This window comes from Buteo buteo, chromosome Z (genome assembly GCF_964188355.1).
Source record: "Buteo buteo chromosome Z, bButBut1.hap1.1, whole genome shotgun sequence".
Classification (NCBI taxonomy): Eukaryota; Metazoa; Chordata; class Aves; order Accipitriformes; family Accipitridae; genus Buteo; species Buteo buteo.
In genome coordinates this window covers 38,207,354-38,232,443 of record NC_134204.1, presented here as the reverse complement: position 1 = coordinate 38,232,443, position 25,090 = coordinate 38,207,354, and the positions used below count along the sequence as shown (strand labels likewise).

At 36.8% G+C, this 25,090-nt stretch overlaps 1 protein-coding gene across 7 annotated transcripts in view; it reads right to left on the bottom strand.

The window, feature by feature from the left end:
- The window catches only part of DENND4C (DENN domain containing 4C), a 79,052-nt gene that overhangs the window by 32,393 nt on the left and 21,569 nt on the right, over positions 1–25,090 (bottom strand). For 6 of the 7 annotated variants that reach the window (XR_012649019.1, XR_012649020.1, XM_075020764.1 and 3 more), the window contains exons 2-12: positions 21,394–21,721; positions 13,783–14,035; positions 12,733–12,802; positions 11,299–11,468; positions 9,486–9,727; positions 8,532–8,598; positions 7,798–7,856; positions 6,269–6,413; positions 5,738–5,913; positions 2,404–2,504; positions 712–930 (exon numbers count right to left, since the gene is read on the bottom strand). Coding sequence is in view for 5 of the 7 variants with exons in the window: in XM_075020764.1 (XP_074876865.1) it covers positions 712–930; positions 2,404–2,504; positions 5,738–5,913; positions 6,269–6,413; positions 7,798–7,856; positions 8,532–8,598; positions 9,486–9,727; positions 11,299–11,468; positions 12,733–12,802; positions 13,783–14,035; positions 21,394–21,704 (1,813 nt within the window). In the remaining 2 variants the exon portion in view is untranslated. Of the gene's footprint in view, positions 1–711; positions 931–2,403; positions 2,505–5,737; positions 5,914–6,268; positions 6,414–7,797; positions 7,857–8,367; positions 8,447–8,531; positions 8,599–9,485; positions 9,728–11,298; positions 11,469–12,732; positions 12,803–13,782; positions 14,036–21,393; positions 21,722–25,090 lie in introns of those variants that run through there. The other variant, XM_075020768.1, reaches the window with a different exon arrangement.

The window sequence follows — 25,090 nt, the reverse complement described above, 5'->3', positions numbered from 1 at the left end:
AGCAGAAATATCTAACAGTTAAAACAATACAAAAGTAAAAAATACGTTTGTTATCCTAAGAGGTGATGGGCCTGAAAATATTTAAGACTTTCCAAACCTTTGACTAAAAAATCTCTAATCAAATCTCTCTGCCAGTGACTAAAAAAACCCAACCCCAACCAAAAAAAAAAAACCCAAAACATCACCACCACATATAAAACAAAATACCTGTGACATTTTATCTAGCATTCAGCCCATGAACAGATCTGAAAAGTTAAGGTGATAACATGAGGAAAACAAAATGACCTTTGCTGACTATTGTCTTGTTATGTTTCTAATCTCTGCCCTGTTCTCTATTATCTTCCCATTTATATCAAGAACATTACTTTGTTCTTCATTACTGGGCTTCTGGCATTTTTGCTCTGTACAAATTGAGAAATATTCTTTCATTCCCAAGAGCTGCCCTTATGGAATACACCATGCAGAGACTACATCATGCTACTGAAAGACAGCCTTTCTAATACCAGAGCCATTGCAAAATTGCAGTTCTTAGTGCATATATCAGTGTTCTAATCAACTTTGAATAGTTTAACTTCATACAATTGCAATTTTAAATATTGCCAAGAATTGTAAAACCAAAGGGAACTTTGACTTTTTAAAGTTAAGCAACTCCTCAACTCTAAAGTTGTAACACTGCCAATGCTATCAGCAGCTGGTTTGCCTCACCCTCACCTTGATGATCAAACAAGGAATCAGCAGCAGTTGCTTTATTTGAAGGTGCTTGCGTGATTGGCTTGAGGAATGTTCTGTAACCCTTTAAAATAGATGCCATGAAACGGAGAAAAGCTTCCTGGATCTCCATCTCAAGTTCTATCATCTTCTTCTGCCAGGAAAAATCTGCCTCAATAGGAGTCATCTCCACTGCAGAGCCTTCTTGAGTTTTCCTGTGAACTAGCAATGAGCAACATATACAATCCTATATTAAAAGTCAGTGCATTCAAACAAGTAACTTTTGCAAGATGCTGATGATGGATTTTTCTTTTTTCTACTTGCCCATATTCAGAAGTGACAAACGCTAGAAATCCTATGATTGTTTTCCAATTGATGTGGCCCATATAAAAGACAGGTTACCTCAGGAGTTGATTATGTGTTTTTCTAACTCATCCAGTCCTCTGGGACATGAACTAATGAGGAGGATCTCAGTTGAGTTAATGTTACCACATACCCAACTGAATGTAGTCTTTCAGTAATATATCAACACAAAGGAGCATGTTTTCCCTGTTCTGAAGATTGTACATCTAGAAAGAAAGGGCCTAAAACTACTTTTCTAATAAAAATTCTAACATTTTAATACACCAAAGGGTAGAAACAAGTAGATGACATTCAGAGTTTACTCTTGCACTCTTGAAAAAACAGTAGCAGGTACTGCTGGAAATTATAGTTCCACAGTTTTCATTATAACAAAAATATCAATTATTGTAATATAAATATTTCTATATAAATATAAATAAATAACATATCTATTACAGTATTGCCAAAATAGAAAAACTATGTATCTATCAAAGATCACTAGTTCTGGTCAAGTTAAAACTAGGCAGTAGTTCTGTACCAGGTAGACTGCATGACATTCCCTGCTGATAAAACCAAAAGAAAAGTTGAAGATTTCTAGCATATGAAGTAAAGACTATCTGCAAACAAATTATAGAAAATTGAGGCAAGAAAATCTACCTGTTAATTAATGCACTTTTCTGTTTTGGTAACTTACAAATTTTATGTATCTTGTATACCTATGAGGCTATCATTGTCTCCTTCTCCATAATGATGCAACCTAACAAACTCTGAAACAGCTTACCTGAAAGACCCTGTCTACAGTCAGAAAGAAGCAATACCTGAGAACTGTTAGGTCAGCTACAACTTTGCTCTTACCTAAGTCATTAGGCTGAAGATGGTCAGTTTTTCTTTTTCTTTTGACAAAATACTTTGTCAAAATATAGTTAGTTGATTATTTTTGTAGAATAGTAATTATCTGAAATATTCCGCAGTATCGGCACAATAGCTAAGATATTCAACATTATTTTACTCATATCCCCGTTTCCTCTATTATTTTTGATCAGAACTGTGAATATTGTTCTAGGTTGAGATCCAAACGTGTTTTAGCTGAATCTTTGTTTAAATATAATTTAATCATGAGTAAACACTAAAAAAAAGCCTAAATTTTGAGAAAAAGTCACACCAAAGAAAATAAAAGTCTAAAAAAATAATTCACACTACATATGATAGAATTAAGTCCTTACATTTATATACTAACTATAATTTAAGACTCTTAGGTGTGTATCAGAAAAGTAGTTTTCTTTGAATATTTACTTTCCCTGCTTTAGGCAGTTTTTGTTCTTACCCCTTCCCATTTTATTTTATATATTTCACCTGCTGCCAGCTGTGGGTGCAGTTTCTTTAAGGTGCTGAGCAAACTTTTACAAGGCTTCTTAGGAAACTGCTTCCAGTTGGTGCTCTTCTTATCATCTGATCTAAAACACAGGGGAGAGAAAAAAGGATATATAAAATACAGACCATATAAAAAAGAATAGCTTCCACAGCCCTAAGTTGCTTCATTTTCAGAATGTAGTAACTAAAAAAAAGAAATTGTTTTGAATAGAAAGAAATCTTGTTACTGTCCATATTTGTCGAAATAAAAAAATGGGAGTGACATAACTCAGAATTTCTTTTCTTCAGTTACAAGTAGAATTTTCTCCAGTCTGTAAGAAGGATCTGCATTAAGATTTGATTTAGACTTTTTAGTTGAAGTTTCACTTTCAGTTGAAGTTTCACTTAGCTGATGTCCCTTTCAGAATTTTATCAGTCTTGCTAATATAATTTAAGCACACTAATCTGTATGTGATTACTATGCAAAGCCTACACTACCTGAAACCTGCCATACTGCTACGGATACAAATAAAGGCAGTTCAGAATACAACATGAACTTGTTCCAGCAAAATGTTGGAAGACCAGTCTGTTAGCTTTATGGTCATTTGGTACACTGTAACATGTCTATGGCAACACAGTTCCAGCTTCAACCACAGGCTAGCAGGGACTAGGAAGATCGGCAGTTCAGTTCACAGTTTGGAAATTACGTGGCTGATTAAGCAATGGGGTAAATTGGCCTAAAGGGATGTTCATCTTTGTTAGAAGGACAATGGGTACAATGCCAGACCTTGTTTAAGCAGTTAGATATAAAGAGAGAGAGTAGGGAGTAAATCCTGAGAACTCCTATGCCTCTTTCTGGAAGGCAGAAGGTGGGGGACAATTGCCATAACAGAGAGTACAGCAAACCTTGTGGCCAAAAGATCTAATCAGTTATTACTATCCGAGTTGATGCTGTCAATGCCTGTTTTGCACTTTGCATCACAGTGAAATGTTTGTTCAGTTATTATTTGCCTAACTGGCACCGACACAGAACTATCTTAGAAAGGAAGCCAAAGTTTCAGGAGTTAAAGAAAAGATGCACTCATATGTATGCCTTTGCCCATTTTTTTCCCCACCATAATGGCATGCCTATAAACAATATAAGCAGTACTGTTCCAAAAATGCAAGGAAAAAAATGTTGCTATAAAAATAAAACAAACTCTCAAATCTTTGCCCTAAAAAGGCTACTTTCCTTAACCAGCTTTCAGTGTTACTTTCACAGAGATAGTTGAAAACATCCAAAAAAAGGCATTAAGGAAGCTGCTGAATGAATAAAAGGCCTTCAGTATTTTTTGGCAGTAAATAAATCTCCAGTCTATCATAAGGAAGATAGCAGCAAACTTGCTCTAAAAAGACACTAGACAGACAGACTGATATATTAGAAAATACTGAATTTTTCAAATGTTATGCTTCTAGTACACAGTCTGTCAAAGTAAGCAACAGTGCTGTTAAATGCTTTTAAAAAAGAGCACTGCCACAGAAATAAAGAGAGGCAGAAACAGATGTGGATAAAATAAAATGGAATATCAACCTTTACTCACTAATAACGAAGATCATACAGAATTCTAAAATACCACAACACAAAGGGCTTCATTTCATTTTACCTACACATCTCCAAGACTGAAAAATATCCTCATTTCCAGGTTTAAAAAGTTTTATAATTTAGGTACCAACACCTCACATTTACCTAAGTCAAATGTTATAGTCAAATAAGTGGTACAGATGAGATACATGTAAAATGGGCAGCAAAAAAGATCAGTTGACTATTGGAAGAGAAATGGACTTGTAAGACAGTAAAAGAGAAGGCGCAAAAATCCTTCCAGTTGAGTGCCTCATAAAAGGTCAGCCACTGGTAGGTTTTTCATTCAGTAACCAATCCGAGTAAAGTTGGTACTTCGTCTTTCTAGCAGTCATCCCAACAGAATCTTGACATCCTTATCACCTTACTAAATCCCCTGTTTCTATCTCCTTCATTTTTCTGCAACCCAGTCTTCAACTTCCATTCTACTTATGAACAAAAATATTCAGGTATTTCTCACTGCAAATATCTTCATATAAACAAGTTATCTTCCTTGAGTTTCTTCAATACATTCTTCTTTCACAACACCTATTATAATTATTGTTTTGGTGGCATAATACTTTGATATACAGTGACGAAAATGCATTTTGCAGTGTTTTTAATGGGGACCTAGGGGAGGGAGAAAAAAACCCAAAAAATAAACACAGTCTGCTCCATTGTTTACTATTTCCTTTGATGCTACTAATAAAACAAAGCATTTCAGTAATGTAAAGGAAACATTGCTTCAGTAGAGGAAGGGTCCTTTTGACACAATGAAAATCAAGAAAGCACTCAACTGACCCATAAATCAAATTACTAATTCTAACTGAAGTTAGTAAAAACAAAAGTCAAGAGTTAAAAAGTGACATGAGATGAAGTAAAACTATATTTTCACAGAGAAAAGATGTCCACTTTATTTAGTGATGTTCAGCCTCATCCTGAACTAGCTTAGATGCCTCTTTCTATTTATGATCTAATTAATTTAAAATGGAAAGGTTATTCATAAAGTTACTAAATTAAACACCTGAAACAACTGAATTTTCAATTCAGTTATTTGTACTCTGATTTAGATACATTACAGAAAAACAGAAGAGTTACTCTGAATTAGGGTCTCCTCAAGGTGTGAAGAAACTGTTCATGCAACACCTACACTTTAAGAAAAGCATTAGAAACGTAGTAATTAAGTGACAATATTTGAGATTGACTGTAGTCAAGACACCAAATTTTGCTTGACTGTTCTCACCAGAAATTTGGCTCTTGTAACTTCAGAAAAATTTCTTTATTACAGAAACATAAAGCGCCCTGAGTGCAAGACAGCATCAAATGCTGTCATGAAGGGTCCTGAAGAACTCATGTTCATACCAATAGTCACTGAACACAGGCAAACCAAATTCAAAAGTGGCAGGTCAAGGTGAAAATGAAAGAAATGGTGGGGCATTAAAAAAAACCAAACAATTTTTCTTCCTCTTTTCTAGCTTTTATCCCATTTCTCTAATCAGCAGTACTCTAAGTAGAAAAATAAACCAGAACACATTACCATTGTTACTAAATTTATAGTAACATCTGCATCACATTTTTAAAAGCAGTGGCAAGTGTTGACCCTTGACTTAGTAAGTTTTAATTTGCTATGAAGCATCAGAAATGAGAAAAGAAGAGAGGACAGTAAGAAATGAACCATCTCCCGAGCATTTCAGCAATCTCTCTATCTACAGATAAATGTAAAAACTCCATAGAACTTACATGTACACCATGTTTGTGTCTAAGTCAATGCACACAATATCCTGTGGTGGATCATACAGATCAAAGTATCGTGAATCAACTCCAACAATAAATGGAACAGGTGCACTGAGTACGGTGGCCAGAGACAAAGGACAGAGAGGGATATATGGACATTGCCACTGAAATGGAAATATCATCTGAAGGAAAAATTAAATGAAATCAATGCATTAAAACAAGACAACAGATACTGTACAATAAAACCTAAGAAGTTACATGCAGCAAATTGAAATTGCTAGAAGCATTGTAACACTGTCTGAAAAGAGTCTTCAAGTTTGACTACTTACTTATGGCACATCTCTTGGTTACCTATGCAAAAATGTTGATTATTCTAATAGTTATAATATAAGACATGCTAGGGCACTTTAACTAAATGTTATTGCTGGGAAAAATGATCATTTAGTGCATCAATCATTTTAACCTAAAAAAGCCTTGCAACAATTGTGGAGTTTGAACCGATTTCTCTCTCTGCTGTACAGAACACTTTGTACTTACAGCTACTACAGCTTCAGCAACTCCTGTCAACACAGCTGGTCTAAGAGAATGGAGGAGGATCTTGCCTTCTAGTAATACAAAGAGCAACAGAGTGGCACAGTTTTCCGGTCCAAGATTCATGAGCAGAGTGCTAAAGTTTGCTCCACTAAGGGGTGGGTGGGAAGGGGGAATAGAATAAGAATGTTACAGGATGTTATTTAAAAAAAAAAAAAAAAAAAAAAAAAGTCACTGCTATCAAACTTCCGACAACTGTTTGCGATTAACTAGTTGAGTGCTGCTAATAATACCACACATCAAATATCTACCTATCTATTTAATAGCTATCACCTCAGTATGAGACTTGTACTGCCACAAAGAAACCTAAATTCAAACTCTATTGCTAAAGAAACATATGCTATATCATGCTACTGCTGAGTTTGCATTGTTTATGGCAATCTCTCTCATATATGCACTGGCATCTTTTCTTCATAACAGTAAAACAGATCTAACTGGTTAACAACTAATCCAAGCACATATAACACCAGTAGTTTCATAGGATGGATTACCTCAGGCAAAAATTGTGAACTAGAGTATCCATTTGATCTTAGAATCACAGTATCAAATTCTAATACTAGTCAAGCAAAATCAATCCATCATTCTGATATCAACATGCATGTAGTTTCTACAGTTTAGACTCCATTTCATTTGTTTTGATTGTACACATTTAGGAATTGTAACGACATCTGTAAGAGCACAGGGGTGTAAAATCTGTCCTTAGAAAAGTGCTTCCATGTTACTTTGCAGTTTGGTGGCTGGCTGCAATTTTTCACTTAAGAGGCTGTGTAACAGATATGATTAAACATGGGATTCTTCTCCATACAGAATATTACATTATAATGTTTAAGGGGCGAGAAGAAATTAAAAAAAAAAAAAAAGAATAATATTTTGGTTTTTAACTTAAAAACAAACCCAAAATCAACAAAGCCATCCAAACAAAACCCCATCTCAAAATCATATGGACATCCAGCCCAGAAGATGCAGGCAGTATCCACAGAGACTGCATCAACTTTCAAGCACAAATATAAATTTTTAGGTATGCTTCTGAATTTCTGAAATGTTTGCACACTCATGCATTGACTGATTTCACATAACTGCTTGACATAAATGTCTCTCTTGGATCCGAAAATGGAAAAAAACCCAACAGTCTATGTATGCTATTAGAAAAAAGTTTTGCATACTACACAGGTTCTGAAAATACAAGATATTTAAATACATGGAGTTTTTTTCATCACAGCCTGCTTCTTCTTTCTTTCGAGTTCCTACAATAATCTCATAATTCATCTTTACTTCAGGATAATGAGTGATATTATTCTTCCACAAGGGACAGGTCTATGTCAAAAAGACAAAACTGTATAATATAATAAATGTGTATTGAGTTTTCTCTTTATAAAACCTAATGTTGCAGTAATGTTTGGTTTCCTTCTATGACTCATTCCCATTTGCATCTGAATTTTTCAAGTAGCATACATTTAAAGCATTAATAATGATACCTTAATGGCAATGGTGTAGAAACTGGCTGAGACAATATTAATGCATCATGGGCAGAAAGCTGAAACACATAAAGTAGTATGTGATTGATATGGACAACTCCAAAGTTAATACACTATAATATTCCAATATAAATGTATATCCATAGTCTCATAAACTGTCTGGCAGACAGAGTCACAATGTCATGTAAGAGACGCAAATCAGAGACAATCTTTGCTACTTGTGTTCCCTAGGTCAACAGAGCTTGTATTAGTCACTGAAACGATTCTCAGAAGTTACAGGAAATTGTCTGTGACTCAGTGTTGAATATGTGACTGCTGCTAGGTGATTAAACAGAGAAGCACAAGAGACAGTGCCTCAGGGGACTAACCTTTGACCCATAGTAGTGGGTGGACAAGTGAGAGAAAGACAGAAAACAAACAACCCCCCCACTGAGGTAATGCAAATGGTGCCTATAAAATGAAAGGATAATATATGCCAGAAATTTCAAAAGCGCAAATAGGAAGCTGCTGCCACCCACACCACCTGAAGTCTGAAATAGTCTCCTTTGCTAAGTTACCCCAGGTTTATACCAATGAAAGAGAAGGCCAACCCATCCATCTCCTCCTCTCTCCCTTCCAGCAGATGGGTATTCAAAGCTGAGTAAAAAGCCTAAAGGAAGAAACCAGGCTTTCAAAAGCAAGAAAGAAGGTTTGCCATTATTGTAACTAAAAATGGAAGCAAATGTTTTACTTACCTGCACCAGAATTCTTGGCCTTTGTGGTGAAGGGAAAGGTATATTGTGCATAAAATGGGATATGTGCCTGAAAAGAAGTCAAGCTGTTAGAAAACCAGCACCAGGGACTCATCAGGGGGGAAAAACAATGTTAATCACATTTCGGAATTACTATGGTACCAAGTTTTAGAAAGGCCGTTAAGATTTATTTACTGGTTTGATAAGTTTAAGAGCCTATTTATGCAAACAGAAACAAAGAAGCTCCGTTCACTCACATTTAATGCATGAAAATTAATACTGGCATCTTCAGATACATATGCAAAAGATAAGAACACACTGGCATTTAGGCAAGCCATTTAAAATTCCAGGCAGCCTAACCTCATTCTACAGAGCTTCTAATGAGGCTTAGCTAAGAGAAACTATATACTTCACTGCCAGATGTCCAATACAATTTTGAAGGTAACATCATATTTCAGCAACTTTTAGGACCATGAAAAGCATCCTCTACAGAGTTTATGCACACACATACGCAGGCACGCACATTCTCTCTGTCTCTCTCCCCCCATGCTATGCATTAGTTGCAGTGCTTGGAAACAGACACAGATATTCATTGCTAGTGCACACAGTCCCTGAGCTTGTATTTATTAACCTAAAATGCAGGACTGCAAACGTTAGCGTGTATCTTATAGCTCAGCCATCTTCTGTGTTTGATGTCATTAAGAGAAAGGTAAACAGGCTTGACACGTTCTAACAGAAAGCCACACTAAAATCCAGTTCACTTTCCTGGCACTGCAAAAGCCACTACTATTAAACAGAAGCAGCAGTAATTTCTATCAGTATAACATATATTACACAGTTCAAGCAAGAGGATGGAGCAAATATACCAACTAAGTAAGTGTGACATGTATAAATCACATGACTCCTTGAGCCGATATAACTACCTTCCCACATTAACTCGAAAAATATTTTACATACTTTTCAATGGGAAGAGGATGAGGTCCAGAGACAGAGAGTTTGTAGATGAACATAAGAAATTTTCGAAATGCTTCAAAGAAAGGCCAGTGTGAGAGAAGGCAGATGCATTTGTTGGAATTGATGGACTTGGAAGTAACCACTTTCCTCTCTACAGCTGTCAGGAGACCCAGCTGCAATTGCTGTTTTTCTGTTAGCAGCTCCCGGGGATAAGGCTCATAAAACTGAATAGCAGCACCATAAACCTAAAAGGTGAAGAAAAACAGCTGAGCAGACCCAGTATTTAACAGGAGATTGGATCAGAACTTTCGAAGCATCCTTAAGTCTTTGGTGTTTGCACACAAACTACAGTGCTTTTGCGGGTAGCTTGTGAAATGCCTTTTCATTTATGTAAACATACACAAGTATCCTTATAAATGAAATGCTTTGGATGCTTGTGCCTCTCTCCCTCTTTTCATTCCACTTTACTGAACAAAGTATTCATACTCAGTAAATTGAAAGGGAAGGAACCAAACTGCATGCTGTGACAAAACCCTATCCGTTAACCATTATAGTAAAAAAAAAACCAAACAAAACCCTCTCATGAAATGCTTGTGCTCAGTAAATTCCTCTATCATTAACACACTAAACAATAAAATAATTTTAGCTTTGACTTCACTCATTTTATCAAGCTAAACAGCTACCAATCTTTTCTAATATTCCTTCCCTATTTGTCAGAGTTTCATAATTTACTGAATTGTTCTGGTAAGCTTAGCAATAAGAGAACAGGGAAAGATGGATACCACAGTATACATTCTCTCTGAGAAAAATACTGGCAGGTACTGCATTCCTCTTTGCAAAAGAACTATTAATATATTGGAGAAAGACTTTTTCTGTTGTTTGGAAATGTAGAAGTATATACATTTTCCTGACAGGGGACTCAGGCAGAGTGGAAGATGACCTGTTAACACTAATACAGCCAAACTGCTGTTTATTAGTCAGAGAGCTAATCACACATTACAATCACTTATTCCCTCATGCAGTTCACACACACAGACACAGCTGGCAAGGTGAAGCAACACCTGGGAGACCAACCCCAAACAAGGGCTCCCTTCCTTCATCAGGTGTACCTATAACCCTGTAGTCTCTGTCTGTGTATAGCAGACACTGCCTTATCACATGTGGGCTGAGTCATGCAACACATTTTTTGGTGCCTGTGTGTGCTGGTGGCCTTATACAGATTTGGCAGATGGCTGGTGTTCCAAATGCATCACTTCATGTAAATTCAACAGGATCACGGGTCTCAGGAGCTCATCAGTTCGTCAGAGCCTCTCACATGCTACCTCTCAGCACATACTCTTCCTCTCCCTGCCCTGCTGTTTTCTGGTAACTATTTTCCTATTCAAGTACATAGATACCTACAGAGCCAAATTACACAAATTCACACAGAAGTGGCTTTTAAAGTAACCATAGGAAAACCATAACAACTTAAACATTGCTAACACATGTGGTAAGTGAACATCTCTTTAATATGTAGGCTACATTTCCCAGAAACTTCTTACTTGAAAGAACAGGGAAATCCATGTGCTGTGAGTTTTGGTTTTGTAAGTGTATGGTTCAGCTTACATGGGACTAAACAGCACATACTCTTCCAGCTATGTCCTGTTTTGGCTTACTTCCGTCTTACATGAAGGCTTAAGAAATACAATTTTATAAGGGAAGTATTTAACAATTTATTTTGTAGTATTTCTCAAACACAGAAGAAAAAAATGCCAATTTATCTTCACAGCAGCCATTTGAACTAAAAGCAAAATCTAGTCACAGTGTGGAGCCATACCTTTTCTGCAGAAGAGCAGGTCAGTACAAATGTTGAGAACACTGGTAGTGGATATTTGGTTTGTGGGTCCCAGCACTCAATAGTAGCTCCCATAGGAAGGCAGAAGAGAGGTACAGATTCCGATAGTGGGAATGACTCATAGTTCTCTTGAGGATATCTGAAAATTAAGCCTTCAGAATGGGAGAAGGAAAAGTAAGCACATTTGCTCAGCAATGTAAGCAATATATTTTCCACAACATACAGCAAAGTCTGTTGGTCATCTGGACCTTATAACCGAATATTACATCTGCAGAAGAAGAAACTCTCACATTTGACAGTAAGACTAAGTCATCCAAGTAATAAACATCTAGAAATTGTGTATGAATACTGAAGCACTCTCTTTTGGTAAGTGCTCGAAAAACAGTACTTAGTAAAAACTAATTAGTGAAGATTTTTACCTTAAAGCAGTTGGGAATTACCTGTGCTATTTAAATGTGCCTTTGGAATGGATTTTATTACAAAGAAATTCCTATGAAGAAAGTGGTTATTTATCTACTGTAAAAACAGCAGCAATACCTCCACTGAAAATAGGATGAACTAGCTAACTGTCCACATTTTCTGCTAATCACTCCTTATGTTCAATTTAAACAAATAGCTTGTTCAGTTTTCATAAATGTATCTAACTCTTGCTGGTAGAAAATAGGCACACAAGCATTGGTTTATTATTGCTGTTCATCTAGCTTATTTTATGGTACACTGACTTAATCATCTATGCTTACCACTTCTACTTGGTAGTTTACTCCTTTCAAAGGAATTTGGTGCATGTAGTGCTCAGTAGAAATTCTTTTGAAAGTTTTGACTTCAGAAAAAAAATAATAATCTGTAGCAATGCATTAAAAAAACTTACAAAAGCCAGATTTAAAAGAAAATACTTTTTGTCATTTATTGTTCAGAATATTTTTCACTCTCCTCAAATAAGAAACAAGTGAATAGTTGTGGAACTGAAGGGAAGAAACACATTTAATTTTCAAATTAAATGAAAGATGTTGCATTAGCTGTGAGACATAGAAAGAGATATAAGTAAGGTTGAATAGAATTTTTAATTACTCCTTCTCCATCAGCACCAACACAAGAAATATGAAGTCTTTTGTTACACCTGAAATGCTTGCTAAGCTTTCCGCTAAAGGTCCTAATCTACCAAACCGGCCATGATTAGAGCTAAATTAATAAAGAGCAATGCCATTCCTATTTAGGCTTTTTTTTTTTTTTTTTTTTTTTGCCTGGGACAAAGTGAGGATTGCAAAGAGGCATTATAGGAGTTGATTTCAACTGACATGCTCTAGGAACAGAATACTGACAGACAGCACTTAAGCTTTTAAAATTATTATTCAATTTCAGCAAGGCATTCGAATCCTTCTGTTAGCATGTTTAGACAGTGCTTCTAACATTACTTACCAGCTTTATATGCTAAGGAGTTAGAAGCTGGCACAGACTTCTTGTAACAAAGGTACACACTGGAACCCCACTGAAAGACACAAGTTTCATCGTAGAACCAGTAAAGATGACAACAGGCAGCAGAGGAATCAAGTATAAGCATTTGAATATACTCCTAATATTACAAACAGAGCAAACATTTAAATAAAAAGCTTTACAGAATAAAATGACTGGTTGGCTGCTGAGTGCATGTTAATCATGAAATCAGGAATTCACCCTTCTCATATTTTTTAGAGATTACAGGATTTACTTAAAATAATCACACCACCACACTACTCTGACTTATTCCAACAGAAGAACAGGGAAAAGTGAAGCAGATCACTTGCAGCTTCACATTTTCTTGTTTAATTAGAAGGAGATTTTTATGGGAACCTCACCCATGGAAGTGAAATTCTAAACATCATCAGCTGAAGATTTATCATACTTCCATAAACTGGTTATTTACATAGTAGTTTTGCAGTTTGTCTAAATAGACTTTGCCATTTGAAAAAAATCACTTATTTCAGTCTGAGTCAACTAAATGCAAAACAGACTAAATAAAAGCGAACTGATTGGAAAAAAAAGTACAAGAAGAACTGTAAGCAGTAATTATCATTCTTGCATGTCTTAGTAACATAGGCATTATTAATAACTAAGAAAAAAGTGTTCATGATTCATCCCGAGTGTCAGCATCACCAAAGAGGGGGCAGGAACAAGATTAAAGAAAAAAAAAAAAAATCCATCACACTACTCCTAAATAGCACCTAGACATGAATATGCAAACTGAAGTAGTGAGTAATCAGTATGAAGAAGTAATTCCTAACACAAAAGGAAATCAGAGCAAGAAAACCTACAAAAGTGAAGTCTCACACATGGTATATAGAATGAAGGAATTACGATGTAGTGATAGAACACAGTTATAACAGTGCTAAGAAAAGTTCGAAGAGCTACTCCTTTGGGTTGGTTTGTTGGGTGTCAAAAAAAAAAAAAACAAAAAAAGAGAGAGAGACACTCAAGCTTTTAAATACTCACCATACCACAATTTAAATTCTTATCTACTTTGCAGAATGTATGAGGAGGAGTTTCTCCTTTGCTGGTAACAATAACACAGATATCGGTCACTGCCAATGAATTTTGAGGTCGTACTAGAGGAGCCCTTCGATATGTGATAAAGATCCGTTGAGAAGAAGCTGAACTGTTGTTAACATTAGCACAACGACCATAAGGAGTAGCTTGAATCACCTCGCAGCCTGAAATGATGCGTTCCTTCCCCTCATATAGAACTCTGCAGACAGGAAGGAAACAAAATATTATGTGCATTCAAATATATATGAAGTTACTTGGACAAATTCACAGAAACTGCCCATCTGTTAGCACCCTATGTCATAACTGCAACATTCTAATATGCATTTTATATATTGTCTCTTGTTGTGCACGATTTGAGGCAAAGAAACTGTTGACAAACTTTTAATTATTATAAGAAATCACTGTGGGAACACATCACAGTTATGGAAAAATAAAATCAAGCCACACTGAAAAAGATTTAGTTAAAGAATTAGTAGGAATGCTGCACTATCAATGAAAATTAAATATAAAGGAAGCTTTAGTTTGTTTGCACACATGATACCTGATAACTTCTTAGAAATATTTCCATCACTAAAACGTCTGGAAAGTCATTTCAAGCTTGCCTTTTTTCTTCCTTTTAAGGAATGTTATTGGAAAAGAACAACAGAAGACAGAAGTCTGCTTCCTAGATGAATTTTTACAGGAAAAAAAAAAAACCAAACCCAGTAATGATTTACATTCATAGTTTGAATAACATTCCTTAATGGAAGCTGGGGGAAAGACAAACTAATACTCCATTCCACAGAAAAGGAAGAAATAATAACTACAATTGGCTGTACTCCTAGAAAGCGGAATATATCTTACAAGGCCATACAGCAACACTCACATAGCCAGTTCACTCGTAGATCACCACATTCTTAGCAAATAAAAAAGATCCTTCACAGCTTCACAGCAGCTCAATGAACTAAAACTTTATATTCTGATCTTTCCCAAACATAAAGCTAGTAGGAAGTGACCATGAGAAGAAATGTGGAAGGCAAACCATTTATCACTGCCATATATTTAATGCATAAATGCTATGATAGGGCATGCTTTATCTCTCATTCCACAACCAAATAAGCAATGGTTCCATTTGCTTGATTCTCTGCAGTATGTACAGAGTACTTGCCACCTTCAAATGAGTTTTCATCTTTACAATACTTGGCAAGATTTAAGATAAAGGTAACACATTAAAACTTTGTATTTTGTGACCTGCAGCTTCCCACATGTAGTCCACCACAACTTTAAAATAAAAAATAACCAGGCAGTGTATCTTTTACTGTCCCAAAATACCCTTGGTTAAATGTTTGACAAACTACTAGTAAGTATATATTTGAAAACTTCAAAAGGTCATGTGAATAATCTAGGAAAAAACCCCAACTTTTCCAGATCCAACAATTCTCAGAACTTTCAAAAAAACCACATATCATTAAACTTCCCAAATTACTTAAATGCTACCATCCATCTTTAAACTGGAATATTCAAATATTACTGTTTATTCTGATTCCACAGAACAAATGCGTATCTTGTTACAGTATTGAGGACATATGTGAACTACAGTCCTAGAATACTTTAATAAAGCAAAGAAATCACACGAGTTGGGAGTATATTGATTTAACTACCAGGCTGCCATATAAATTCATTCAGCTAGTTCATGGAGGACAATATACTTGCCTTCAATAATGGTTTCAGTTGTAAAGAGTCTGATCATCACACTTTTTCTACGTTTAAAACAATGTGTAAACTCAGATTCAAAACCAGCCTAATACCAGTATTTCCAAGTTGCAACTTTAGTTTTAATATACTACCTACTGGTTCAAGATATGTATAGAGAAAGTACATGCTATTCCAATTACTTCTAAACTAAATAATCTTCTGGAAGAACATGTATTTTGCTCTTTTTATTGGGTTACCTACTTCATGAAGTTGAAAAAAAAACAAACAAAAAACCAAACAAAACCAACAACCACAATGGCAGCTGGTCTCAGGCCACCTTCACTGTGCATAAAAAGTTCACATGAACTCTTCACATCACTGCCTTACATTAATCAGAAGAGAATATTAACAGAGCAGTCTCCAATGGAAGTTTCAGTTCAGTTTTATTTCAATTTCATGTATTTTAAATAAAATCCATGAATATAAAGCTATTCCAGAAACATTTGTCAGCTGACAGCTTTTGAGAAGGAAAACCATATTAATCAGACAGTTCCAGCAGTTCAATTTAATAGGTCTACAAGGATTCTCAGAAAGATACTTAAAGACTGAACAATTTCTCAGTTGTGCAAATACTTCTAAGAGGTAAGGGGCTGACCAGTACTCAAGATTGTAACAGTGGGGTCACCTCCCACCAAAAGCAAAAAGAAAATGAAAGCAACTCTTACCCTTTTACATATATAACAGCAGAAGTATTATTAAAACTACACCATTTCCTGATCTCATGCATAGTATTGAATTTAAGAAAACAAGCAAACAGAAGAAAACCACCACCCATGGATCACTCACATTAAACAATTATTTTAATGATTCAGACAAAAACATTCAGAAGTGATGCATGAAATATTTAACATGACACCCTGTATATACAAAGTCCTCCCTGAGAGAGTAAGTTTACTCTTACTTATTCCAACTTCCAGTGTCTGCCTTCGATTATTAGTACTGATCAGGGTTAAGACTTGTTTCCTGCTTCTGTGAGCTTATACTTTGGCCTGGATGCTAAGTATACCTTATTTGCTACATTTTTCTATCAACTTCAATAAAGTTTAATTTCAAGCAAAATGTAGCCTACAGTTTCCTCTAGATGTTAGGTCCTGTCTTCGTAATAAAAGCAAAAAAATCTTGTTATCTATTCATAAGGCTGTTTCATGTCACACATGGAAGTTCTCTCATGACGAGTTTTACTGATTCAAAGGTATACTTCAATACATCAGTTAAAAGAGTTTAGAAAAGATAAATACTACCTCCTTGCAGCTGTCGAGTTAAAAACCTTAAACCACTGAAAATTTTGCTTCTGGAAAACCATTTCAAAATAGGCAGACTGTTACAAATTGCATTGTGTGGGGCTGCTCTCCAGCTTGACTTCTCCTCTAGGTCCAACCACATTTCTGCCTCTCACAGTCCTTATGCAAAATAAGTTTTTACAATAACTCTTCCTGTCTCATTTAAGAGAAGGCAGTATGCAAGCATTGAATAATAAAGGCACTAAAATAAATATACTATGGCAGTAGGAGGGTCAGAGAAGTGTTGGGTGAAGCAGAGGGAAAAGATTGACTTATCTTTTATTTCTACTGCACCTCTATTGTTATTTGTCTAAACATACAAGTGATTAGTTTCATCATTATTACCCTAAGCTGTTCCAAACACCCAACTGCAGTTGTCACACTAGTGGGATATACAAAACAATGGAAGATGCTGGCTGTTACAAACATCTTCCAGTTTCTATTATGCTTCTTCAAGTTTGAGTTCACTTTCACTTTTTAAATACATCCCTAAGTAAAGAAAAATATTTGTTCAATTGATACTCTTGCAGATATTTTCAGAAACCAGGTATGCAGAATGAAATGGGCCCTTGGCACAGAATCACTAACCAAATTAAAGCTTCCCAGACTAGTTTAAAAAAAACCAAAACCAATGACTATTCCTTTACTTACACAATGCAAGTTACCTTTGCATTACTCAGTAATACAAGAACCTCTGCTTCAGACAAAAAGTCTGATATTCTTTCTTTGGTCCTTTCTACAGTTAAGTGTTACAAATTACCACTTACACTTAAAAAACATTTTTCTGACATCTTTTCTTCCATTTAAAAAAGTAGTGCTGGAGCTCTCCCATATTCCTAAATCAAGTGTAAAACAAAAAGAGAGTTGAGATCTTGTTTCAAAGTCTCACTGCACCTAAACCCAAACAAATCTCAAATCTTGTTTCTTGTCTACTTCTGGAACATCACCAAAAATACTGGTTAGGAAAGCAACAGAATGACTAGTAGCTGAATTACTTATAGAAATATAAGCTTAAGATACTAAATTTTACAGCTGTATGTAGGAGAAGGACCTTAGAGATCTCTTGTCCTAGGATCAAACCTTTATTCTTCCAACTAAAAACAGCCACAGCAAATGCAACATCTAGAGGCATGGCAGGTGGCCTAACTATATGCAAGTGAGCACCTGCAGCAGGAAGTCACTCTAGCAGCTTACAGACACTTCAACTTAAGAACCAGTGGAAGAATAGGAAGGAAAGAGAATGGAGGGCACAGAAATATAGAACACAAGGACAATGGCAGAGAATCAGTAGAGCGTACCCCTATCTCCTCCTTCTTCCAAACAGCATTTGTTTAATTAGTTTCCCTAAAAATAGCCCTGAAAGAAACACACACACACAAACACACATATTTATCAAGAATCATCTGAATGCTTTGACTACAAGATAACTCAACTTTAAATATATATATATTAACTACCTTGACACCAGACTATGTATTTGACCCTTTCAAGGGTTATACTCTACCTACTAAGTCCACTCAGCATGTCAGCTGACTTAATTGATATTTAAGGCTCAAAGAGAAAATATTCTTTCACACTTGTTTCGTTAATTAAAAGAGTAGAGAACAGCATAAATTAGCCTTCAGACTGTACATACATCTCATGTGCAAACTCCACTTTCATTTGAACACACTGAAATAAAAAAAAAGCAAGCTTGCTCTAACTATCTCTTGCACATAGTTGCAAAACAGCAGGAATGGCAGGGGGAAAACATTCATATGCATCATTGGTCAGAGAGAAAAGCCTGCCATGATTTGTTAGGTGTGACACCCGAACTAGATCTGTGTAAAAAAAAAAAAACCAAACAAAAAACAAACAAACAAACAACCCCCCCCCCCCAAAACCCCACACCAGAATAACTGCTACTTGCCAAATACCACAGTTTTCCACCAACAGTTTTAAAAAGTATCTCTGTTAGGGAAGCCCTTAGTCAGCCAACTATTTGCCTGTTCTGCTTATCAGATATTCCCTATGAAATCTACCCAAGCATTCAAGTTCCTGAAGTTGTGGGAGACATCAAAATAAACTGTGCTAGCAAAGTCACTTCCATAAAGGCACATGCTGAAGACCAATGGTTTAAGAATCCCTTTGAGGAATCACTCCCTCTAAAAATTCTTCCTTCTGCTAAAACCTACTGAAGTTTGACATATCATTCAAAGAATAATCTCATACGGAGTTCTACACAAATTCCTTTGTAACAGTTATCTCATCTCGCAGCATCAGTCACACACATGGGAAAAGACTATTTTAAAAATCACAGTTTCACTGAAGATTAGAGATGATTGAGATGAACTAAAATTGGACTCTACCAGGTTAATTATACAACTTGAATTATAATCCTTAGAGCAGAGATCTTGCAATGTAGCTAATTTCATTACTAAGATTTCACTGTTTTGGGTTTGTGTGGTGGGGTTTTGGTAGCTGGGAAGGGCTGCAGGGATGGTTCCTGTGAGAAGCTGCTGGAAGCTTCCCCGGCTCCAGGTCAGACCCACCTCTGCCCAGGCCGAGCCCATCAGCGACGGTGGTAGCGCCTCTGGGAGAACAGATTTAAGAAGGGGAACCTGCCGTGAGTGGGGGGATCGGGATGTGAGAGGAACCCCTCTGCAGACACCGAGGTCAGTGCGGCAGGAGGGGAGGAGGAGCGGGGGAGGAGGGGATGCCCCTGCAGCCCGCGGTGAGACGGCAGGCTGTGTCCCCCAGCCCACGGAGGGGAGCGGGGGAGCGGAGGCCCACCTGCAGCCCGGGGAGAAAGGAGCCCATGATGGAGCAGTTTGTGGAGGGCTGTCTCCTCCACAGGAGGCACCCCATGCTGGAGCAGGGAACGAGTGAGGAGTCCTCCCCCTGAGGAGGAAGGAGCAGCAGAGACAAGGTGTGATGAACTGACCCCAGCCCCCATTCCCTGTCCCTCTGTTCTGCAGGGGGGAGACCATAGAGAAAACTGGGAGTAGAGTTGAGCCGGTAAGGAGGGAGGGGTGGGGGGAAGGTGTTCCAAGATTTGGTTTTTACTTCTCACTATCCTTGTTTTGATTTGATTGGTAGTAAATTAAATCAATTTTGTTTCTTCCCCAAGTCGAGTCTGTCTTTTGCCCGTGACCATAAGCGGTGAGTGATCCCGCCCTGTCCTTGCCTCAACCCATGAGCTTTTCGTTATTTTTGATCCTCCCCATCCCACCGGGAGGGGGGAGGAGTGAGCAAGTGGCTTCCTGGGGCTTTGCTGCCAGCTGGGCTTAAACCATGACACACTATCCTGACTGGAATCTACTTGTCAATTGGCACTCAAACTGTAGGTCAGAAGCAGGCTATGTAGGCATTGTGCCCTGATGTGCTTAAACTTGCAAATGAAATTAACAAAATTTATTATAGCTTACATATAGACACATGTTTTTTACTTTTTTACTTTATACTATTTATTTAATAACTAAATGGGGAAAACCACACACATTCCTTATTTTGCCACCATTAACAGCCCCCCTCCCCCCCCACTCCATTTTGTCTTTCTCATTACAACCTCGGTAATGCTACAATGTCCTTACCCAAACCAGAGAAGTAGAAGTACTATATAGAGCAATTTAGACAATACTGTAGTGCTGCATGAGTTATTACAGATTCAGCATTACCTCAATATGCTCGTGGCACAGACTATAATACCTCCTCAAGATAAGATAACACCTCAAGATCTTGGGGGATTTTGTGATCTTGGTCCTGAATACTAACATAAACTCAGTATCCTGTAAGTAACAAAATTGGTTCAGAGCTTCCCTGCCAGGTTGCCCCCTGTATTTATTAAGCACTGAACTTAAAGCATTGACTATATCTAAGGTTTTCAAACACAGTATTAACAACTGTTACACCTCAGACATCAAAAAGCATGGTTTTTGAAATATAAGTGTCATTAGAGTTACCAAGAGACTACATAATCCAGTGTTTGCAGCCAATCATTTCAGAACTTGTAAGCAACCTCACAAATACTCCGATCTGACAGTAAGGTAGGCTACAAGATTCTAGATGGGTGGATAATTTTAAGACCTTTGTTTCAGTGCCCTACCATTTTTAAGTGGTATCTTTTACCTTAAGTATTTCAGTGAATTCCACAAAGTGATAATTTTTGTCTTCTGAAATCATCACTTTCAGAGTAAGCATGTCATATTTTTTGATTTGCACTATACCATTTCTGTATATTAATTTTGTACTATTCTCTCACCATTCATAAAACTGCAGCAGAGAACTTCCATTTCTCATATTTTATTTGTTCCATCTCTCTATATATCATATCTTTTTAAGTAAAACATTATCATTCATTTTAAAAAGACAAGTTCACTGAAGACTGACACTTTTTTCAACTTATTTCAGAAAGAAAACACTATACAGACACACACAATAAGCAATATAGATTCAAAGACAATATGCTTTCAAAAGTTCTCTCACATCTCTTTTCATCATCATCTATGAAGAGTAAGATTTGATCATTTTTGGAGGAGGAACTGAACTGTCATAGAAATCTCACCCGATGTCAGTAAGAGGTGGTTTGTCCCGGCCTCTCTTGTAGCAAAGAAAAAGTTCAGGACTTTTTAGACTTCCATAGTTTAAGTTGGCTTGAAGGGCTGTAGGGGTGGCTTCAACACAGGTGTATCCCTCTGGGACAGTTTCACCAGCTGATTTAATTATCACAGCAATATCAGTAATTGGAGCCTTTGGCCCAGTTGACTTTGTTTCCTGTCGGCTTATTTCTTGGTCCAGGAGGGTTGCAGTATCTGTATCAGTGAGCCCTGCCACTACAAAATAGTCAGCCACTCGTGGACCTTTGTCTTCTATCATGGTTATGTCAGTACTTCCTGGGGAAAATAAAGAGAGAGAAATCAAACACTCTGCTTTCAAGCTAAACCCCTTCCCTCAACAAGTATGAGGATTTAAAACCTTTAAAGAAATTTTTGCAAATAAAAAATATACCTCCTATATAGATATTTCATGAAAATTCTAGGGAAACTCCAAAACAAACTTTGATTTCTGCGGCTCAAAAAGGTAGTATTGTCAGTAACTGGATTTCAGTTCTAGCACCGTAACAGTCATGTTTTAGCACAAGGAAGTTTAAGTGAGAAATAAGAACTCGGAGCTCCTAACACAGCAGCTACACAGAAAATTGCTTGGCATTAGCTATCAGACCACTGAAGCTCTTCACAGGCTATAAATTAATGCACTAAAAGCATCTGTATTTTTCTGCCATTGCTTAGTGAGTAATTTGACTGCAGAATTGTGCTGCGTTTTTGGGGTTTTTGAGAGAGAACAATTCGAAGTACAGGCTCACTAGTTTATCTTCTGCACATTTCATCCATTTTGTTTCATAATCAAGACCTAACAGTGCAGTCTTGAGACATTCGGCTGGCAACTGTAACATCTGGAAGTCGTTTACAAAAATCACACATCCAAACCCACATTTCATCAGCTGATCAGGCAGTACACATCACTGCTTCACTGCACATTCCAGATCTGGAAAGAGTTGTTCTTCCAACACCAGCGATGTTCACTAAGTGTATGATTTTAAAGCTGTGAAACCCAAGGTTCTATTAAGAACAAAACTAGCTGACAGACTATGCTCAAATATCACAAGTACAATTTCAAGTACGTGATCTCATGAAATACCAATCTTTTTAAAAGTTTAGTGTTATTTAAACATTAGTTGCAAAGCAATAAACCTGAATACTGTTATACCGCTTCAGGGAGCTAGGGACCACCTTCTTTTAGATCCCTGTGTTTCCATCACCAGATCTCTGGGGATCCCATCTAGAAAGCTAACCAAGAATGGAAGTCTGGTTCCCATCTTTGAAAACAAGACTGCTACAATTGCTAAGGTCCCACCTACCAAGGAGTAGTGATCCATGGGTAGTACCAAATAGTAAGTGCACCAAAATTGAAAAGTTTCTTGCATTTAGAATGTCCTAGTCTGATAACTGCAAAAATATTGGCCTCTGCTAACAGAAAGGTGGTTTGGCAGAGACAGTATAATCCTGTTCCCTGCAACCTAGTTTCTCCTCCTGTTCTTATCCTGCTCTTTCTTACTGAAATGATACTGAAAAGGTATTTTCCATCTTCACACTTCACAAAAACTTCTAAAACTTGTCATCAAAAGCGTTCTGAGTACTCAGCTGAAGGAAGAATCAGTTATTCATGCTACATGCTTACTAAGAAATCTTAGCATAACTTTATGCAACTTAGGTGCCAACCACTATATTGCAAGGCACTGCAGCATGAGATTAAAGTAGGGAGGGGAGGGGAGGTAACTTCATGCAAATTTGTAGTACCTCTACACTCCAACTAACTCAATTTTTATTTTCTAACACCGAAATGACAACTTTTCAAATCCTTTCAAACCTGAAAGAAGAGTGCCTATAACCTTTAAAAGACTCTTCTCTTCTGCAATATTTTTCCACAATGCTTTTCACAACATCACTTCAGGGTTCTCTAAACACTTTGGCTAACAGCTCTTGTAGGGCAATCCATAAACAGAGATCCTGGGAAGAGACAGAGAAGTGTTTGGCTCCCCTGAAAAGGCAAAGCCATGGGACAGCTACTCACATGACTGAGTTTTCAGGCCTAAAATATATGGATGCCATATCAACAGGAACAATAAAAGATTTATTCAATTTGTCAGGGTTTGATGCCTAGGTCTCCTGAAGAGTAACAAAATTACTCCAAAGCCGTAGCTACTTGTGAAGCTTCTGAATCACTGTCAGCTACAGAACTTGCAGCAGTTTACCCTTCTTGCTGTCATAAACAACATGAAATTGGTCATAAAGCCCTTTACAGATAAGCAAGTCAATATGAAATGCAGGAGTAATGGCTTCAACTTAATCTTATATAAATTGGTGCTTCCGTTAAAAGGTCCCTCCTCATACTGCCACTGCTCATTCCCACCTTCACTTTTGTCCAGAACTATAGTTTGTGCAACCATGTAGTGAACTAGAACAAGGAATTGCTCTGGCTGAACGCTAACCTGGCAGAGTCTGTTGAGTGTTCAACCAGAGCAGTTCTCCAATGATTCACTGTGTCAGCATAAAAGCAGCAGCAGTACACCCCTTTCAGCAGCAGCACTGACTTGGACTGGATTAATCATAAAATTGTTAAGTCTAAGATGTTTCAGTTTGCCTTGCAGATGCTTGGACTTGTTCACAGAATTATAAAAATAAATTAATAAATAAACAAATAAACAAACCTCTCCCTGCTCCCCTTAAAGGAAAGTCCTGAGCCAGAACATCATGTAATCTGGAAAGTGCTGTTTGCACTTCACATACATGAAACCAAATTACTGGAACAAGCTGCTGAAAACAGCAAAACGGTTGGCATCATATAGATGTTTCCTTTAAAAAACAAAACCTTTGTTAAATGATCCAGCCTTTTATTACCTGCTACATGTTCACACAGCTCAAAATCATGTTCTCTCAACGTAACATTAAAATCGTTGCCCACATTTAGTTTTAGCACACTGAGCAGGAAATAAAACAGTAACAATAACAGCATACAATGTCAGAAACCTCACAACAGTTTGTACTTTTAATCACAGCTGTAGTTCCTGGAATTCCACTAATGTTATCCTTGAATGTGTTTTAAAGTGAAAATTTAGGTTTCCTGGGTAAATGGAGGGAGAAAAAAATTAAAAAGACCTGAAAACTTGAATAGTAAGATTTTGAAGGTTAGAATACAAAAGAAGATAATCCATTCCCAAATTTTTACAAGTAGGGATCAATAAAACTGTAGCAATTGGTTGCTACGGAGCATACACTTATATCTATGATTATATATTTTTCTCTTAGCCATGGCTATGTTTTATTTCACAGAAACCCTGTAATATGTGGCAGGCAAAAGTCAGAGTCACCAGACAATTCAGCTGAGAAACTTGGCACACAAGCCTCCTATGTCAGCACAACGTTTAGCGAGTTTTTCAAAATGTTCCGAGCCTCTCAAAACAGTTCCCTTCCTTTTCCACAAGGATAAGAGAAGTAAGGTTTCAACTAAGCAGTACAACTCAGCTCTTCAAGAATTTATTCTCCAATTTCAGAAAGATTTAAAGCAACATGATCTCTCAAAAGAGACCTTAAAGTAATAGCTCTTAATTAAGCCATTGTTATCTTCTTTAATGCAATAGCTTTATAAATACAAATAGACACTAAACTATAAATTTGCAGATAGACACCAAAACACAAGGAAAC